Source organism: Morone saxatilis, unplaced genomic scaffold, assembly GCF_004916995.1.
Source record: "Morone saxatilis isolate NCDOM2014 unplaced genomic scaffold, NCSU_SB_2.0 Contig19, whole genome shotgun sequence".
Classification (NCBI taxonomy): Eukaryota; Metazoa; Chordata; class Actinopteri; family Moronidae; genus Morone; species Morone saxatilis.
Window position 1 is genome coordinate 10797356 of NW_023339751.1, and position 5486 is coordinate 10802841.

Here is a 5486-nt window from a genome sequence, read left to right on the forward strand (position 1 = left end):
CGCAGCAGCAAACTCTGGAAGCTTTTTTATACGTTTTTTTATACTGTTTTATTTAAAAAATAAAGGCTTGAATTTGCTGTATTATTCATGTTTTATATACAGTACATAATATACCACACAAGCACAAGTATCCGGAATCGGTAGGAGGGGCGGAAAAATGGTATCGGAACATCTCTAGTTTGTGTCAAAATCGTCTAAGCGCTGGCATTAATTTCTTTGTTGATCTTTGTTGATCAGATGATGTCCGTCCATAGTGAGAGGATGATATCTGAAAAGATACTACAGGCCCTCTGTGACATCGCCTCCACTGCTGCTTATCAGATAGGTCAGTGTCCTTCACCACCCACCCCCATCATTTTGGTATTTCCTCCCTATTGTTAAGCTCTGTTGAACTTTTTTTCCTGTATATTCTTCCTCAGTGAAAAATGGGAGCCAGCAGTTTAAAGTGTGGGTGCCTAGTTTGGCCGATGTGGCGCTGGTCTTGATGAATATGGGAGTGTCGTTTGTTACTCTCTTCCCTTTTGAGAATCTGCAGCCTCCATTCACAGAGGGAGATCTGCTGTAAGTAGTGTTCCTGTTTGTGGGATTATTCATTTATTTTGTTGTATTCCTATTTTAAAGCATAAAATCTGAGCTGAAAGTTGTTTATTTGATGTCTTTAATTTCATGCAGTTGAATTTCTGTGTTTGTGTAGGGAGGACATCTATATCAAAAGTGAGAGTCCCTCCAATAACAAGGAACAAAGCGCCTTCCCTGAACACAACTGCAACAACATCTTGAAGGTGAGTTGCAAAAGGAAACGGATATGAACAGTTTGCTGTCATGTCTGAGAAAACACATTTTAGCCATTCAGGTCATTAACTACTTGGATGTTTCTTTTTGTTCTCGTCTGCAGTACCTGTCTTACTGTATGGGTCTATGTCCACGGGCGTACAGCGACGATGAGCTGCTGTTGCTGCTAACTGTGGTGGGAAGGGTGGGACTGGACACTCGTCTCCTTCTCCACTCCAGTGTGGAACTGTACCCTCTACAGTACAAAATTGTCAACAACATCAGGGACTGGGACACCATGGTCAGTTCATATGTTCCTTGCATGATTTTCAAAAGTTGCAGGAATAGTGAGAAAAGGTTTTCATTGTTTCGTTGTATTTCACGCACACAAGTCGTAGAATTTGAAAACTGTGCTTTCCAGGCCTGGAAAAGTCTTGGAAAAACATTAAATCCCAAAATGTTTTTTTGAAAAAGTCATGGAAAAAAGTTATATTTTAATGTGGTTTGATTTAATAGCATTTTTAAACATGACCTATGTATTAATTGCCTAAAACAAACAAATGCTCCTGTTTGCAAAACAACTACCACTCCTCACAGCAAACAAACCCACTGCACCAAACGGCAGAATGTTCATTTTGTTTTAAATTAATTATTTACTTTCATTAATTTGTGTTATGCAAGGTATACTGTGTATTAGGGCTAGGTAAATGTGTACCAAATCATGTAAAATTATCAAGTTGATTTACAGTGCGTTGAAGTGTGTGCCGCTGCTTAACGTCAGCCAAAACTCCTAATAATCCCAAAAATATATATATATATATATTTTTTTTTTTATTTGCTTTATTTGCTTTGAATCATTAATTTGATTAACTTGATATGATCATATCACAATAGACTTCCAGTAGACAGTTGTTAAGATAATATTGAATTATTGCCAATTGCTATTGTGTACTTGGGAATTATTGTAGTTAATATAAATTCAATTAAATGTGCTTTTAATGCATCACAGAATGTTTAGTCCTGAAAACTGATTTACATTATGGAAATCATTTCCCCAAATTGTGTATAAACCCTGTTCACCGGTTTCTTTTTACTTATTTAATTTATTATTTATCTGAAATGGTTTTCAGCTGCCCAGAATTTGTCTGGCCATTACTGATTTGACGGATGACCACCACAACATGTGCCTGCTAGTTCAACTGCTGCCTGACAACACACGTGGAAAGTAAGTCCTTTTTCTTTCTCTGATCTGCTTGTCTCCTTTGTTCTTTCCCACACAATGAGTGTTTCTTTAAAATATTGTAGTTTTTAAAATGGCGTACATTCAAAAGTATTCTCTTTTGTTCATATAGACAACTGCGTCGACATCTGAGCCTGTCCATGATCTCTAAACTGTTAGATGGAAATTGTACGTACAGACCTACGGACAAAGAGATTCAGGTAATTAGTTTCACTGTAAACTAAACCTAGATGGTTTCCTTTAGATCCTTTATTTCCGTTTAGATTGTCTAAATGACAAGACATGATGAGTGATCTGCATTTCCCCCATCGTTCTGCCATGCTTAGCTCTCTAAACTGAGGCCGTACCTGCCCCGTATGCAACCCTCCACCATTCTCAGAGCCATGCTGAGCTCCTCTAGGAGTCAGAAAGATAAAGAAGAGGACATGGACACCCTAGACCAACAGGTGAGCATATAATGAATGTGTTGTCAATTTATTATGCAAGTAAAAGAATCTTATATTCACAGAATTATAACTGAACGTTTTTCATGTGTCTCAGTCCTACTACCTCTGCTATAGCCTTCTGACCTTGGCAAATGAAGCTTCCAATTTTCAGTTCTTCCCTGCTCATCAAAAGGTATGACTTCAATCCTTTTTTCTGGTCTCAAGCATTTGGCCGACTGGTTATTAATCTGCTAATTTATCGTGGGGGTTTTTTTATGTCTGATGTTTTGATGAAGGTGATATCGTTTTGCCTGCGGGGTTGAGTTAATGTTCCCTTTTTTTCTGCTGGCTGTTAGGAGCAACTGCTGTTTCTATGCTCTGAGCTGGAAACGCATGTTAAGTGTGACATCAGAGAAAGCGAGAAATGCCTTTACCGGAGCAAGGTGAGTAGGATTGCAAAAAGAACTGCGGGTATTTTTGTGTGCCAGTGTGTATTTTGATCTAGATCCAGATGTGGTATAAAACATTTGTAAGTTTTCTACAACACGTTATCCTGAAGAAATTTGGTTTGCAGCCAGGCATTAAACACCCAAAACACAGGAATATATTAATAATGATTGCCAGCCTGTTTTTATCTATAAGACTCAAGCCACAGTAAGTAAGAAGAAATTCAATAAACACTGATAACAATGTCCTTTGAGTATTGCACATCTGAAAATAACACACCTGTGTTATGAATAATAAACACTGCAGGACCAGTCAGAACAGTCAGCATTAGTATTGATTCAAAGCACATCTTGTTATCAGTGACTGTTCCCAAGTATGTTCCCTCATGAGAACTACCATTGTCTGTATCCTGTAAACAATCCTGGGGTGCGTTCTTTAAAATCAGTGATATCATGTCTTGATATGAGGTCTGGTTTTTGGTGCATTTATCTCAAGATAAAACTCAACACCAACAACTGGTCCATGTTTAGAGTCATTATCAGGAAATATCCACATAAGCTTGTTATTGTTGCTTTTGTATTCAATATAAGATGAATGTGAGACGTGGTACAACCCCAGAGAGGGTCTGTGGAGGAAAACTGTTGACTCTAACACACTGGGCCCTGTTTGTCAAGAAATCCAATTAATGAGATTAACATTTATATTGCAAGTGGAAAGAAGTTTCCCAGTAAGCAACTATGGCTTAATTGTGTTTAATGCTGTGGGAAAGTCCATGAAAGTCCATGAGCTTAGTATTGCTTTTGGAGTCCTCCAAATACTGAAATAACAAATTTAATGAGAGTGGCATCCTCAATACTTCTACCTGCCCGGTAAGCAAGATGAAGTTGACCTACCTGATGTTCCACCAACCCTTAATATCTCCTGTTTAACCAGTTTCTCTGGGGAACACACTGAGTACTGAGGGTACTCCGTTTAAAAACCTTCGGCCCTCTCAGTTTTGGTGCAAACATCATTCCTTATTTCACTATAAACAGTTTTGTCCCTCCCTTACTGGAGCAAATTTTTCAATTTCTTGGAGACCCAAAGCTTAGTATTTTAAGGAAACAGCCTTCATAGGAATCACACTGTCCACAAAACAATATATTGCTATAGTTAATCAGTGCTTTTAGACGAGTCCTGAAAGACCAGTCTCCACAATCAAAGCTCCCCTGCAGAGGTACATAATATCTGTATATATTGTATTCTGGCAAAATTAGAAAGTATGCTGAATGTTTGTTTGTTTTTGGGCAAGTAATTTAAAGTTTCCTGACACAAATCATAGCTGGAATAACAAATTAGTGTTGTGTGGCTTGGTCCAATCCACTTTGTTTGTTTCCCATTTACAGAGCCAGGGCTGTGTACATACACCAGATTATCTTTTTTCACTGCACACAGAGCTGAAAGCTAGTGGAGCGTGAGATGTCTGCTGAATTTGAAAACTGTTTATTGGATTAGATTTGTGTGACCCACAATGTCCACCTTTTAACTTCTGTATATGCCATTGTAGCTCTGCACAGGAGCCCATTTTGGAGACCTCTTCATCTCTCTGTTACTAATGTGAATACATAAAAGTGATTTATCTTCATAATTGGTGTCAATGCCGAATTTAAAGGTCCAGTGTGTACCATTTAGGAAGATCTATTGGCAGAAATAGAAGAATAGAATATTATATTCCTAGGTATGTTTTCATTAGTGTATATAATCACCTAAAAAAAAAAAAAAGAATCATTGCATTTTTCTTATGTCAGAATGAGTTGTTTTTATCTACAGAGGGAGCAGGTCAATACACTGGCTCTAGATAGGGCACTGTAGTTCTCCTACATGCATTACTCAGTTGATGGCAATCTGCAACTTCACTGTTAGATGTCACAAAATCCTACACAACGTCCTTTCAGTCAATGTCAAAGTCATTGTTGACTTGGTTACAAGATGCAGTCATGCAAGCCAGTCATTTAAATTAGGGTGCACTCTCAAAAGCAGTGTGTTACAGTCTGTTAAACATCCACTTTCCTCCGCTCCCTCCAGGTAAAGGACCTGGTGGCCAGAATCTACACCAAGTGGCAGATGCTCCTTCAGAGGACCAGGCCTCTCCATGTACAGTAGACACACATTCTTATATAAATATTTTATTTAAAGTGTTTTCCTCATAAAAGCAGTATTTAGTTAAAGATTCTGATTTACAATGTTCCTCCTGTAGGGTAAGTTGTATGACTACTGGCAGCCTTTGCCCGTGGATACATTGACGAGCAGCCAAGAAGAGCAGGAGATTGACGGCAGTGATGACGGAGAGGAGCCTGTGATGGAGGACGATGACGCTGAGGAAACCAGTGGGACTGAAGAGAATGAGTTTGTAATGACTGCTGAGGACGAGGAGAAGGAAGAGGGAGACGATCCGGTGGATGACACCAACAAGGCAGGAGACGACAAGAAGCCAGAAGAAATGAAGGGAGACTGTGCTATGGATGGCACAAATGAAACGGAGGAAGCGACAAAATCAGTTCTTGGGGAGTTAAACCAAGAGATGCCAGAGATGGAGCCTCAAGTGACAGATGAGCAAAAGGAGT

General features: G+C 39.0%; 1 protein-coding gene across 1 annotated transcript in view; it reads left to right on the forward strand.

The window, feature by feature from the left end:
- Window positions 1–5486, forward strand: part of slf2 (SMC5-SMC6 complex localization factor 2) — an 18593-nt gene that overhangs the window by 12142 nt on the left and 965 nt on the right. Inside the window, exons 12-22 of the mRNA XM_035663810.1 lie at window positions 200–325; window positions 420–561; window positions 695–782; window positions 896–1072; window positions 1902–1996; window positions 2124–2211; window positions 2338–2457; window positions 2552–2629; window positions 2793–2879; window positions 4948–5016; window positions 5120–5482. Coding sequence (XP_035519703.1) covers window positions 200–325; window positions 420–561; window positions 695–782; window positions 896–1072; window positions 1902–1996; window positions 2124–2211; window positions 2338–2457; window positions 2552–2629; window positions 2793–2879; window positions 4948–5016; window positions 5120–5482 — 1433 coding nt within the window. The remainder of the gene's footprint in view (window positions 1–199; window positions 326–419; window positions 562–694; window positions 783–895; window positions 1073–1901; window positions 1997–2123; window positions 2212–2337; window positions 2458–2551; window positions 2630–2792; window positions 2880–4947; window positions 5017–5119; window positions 5483–5486) is intronic.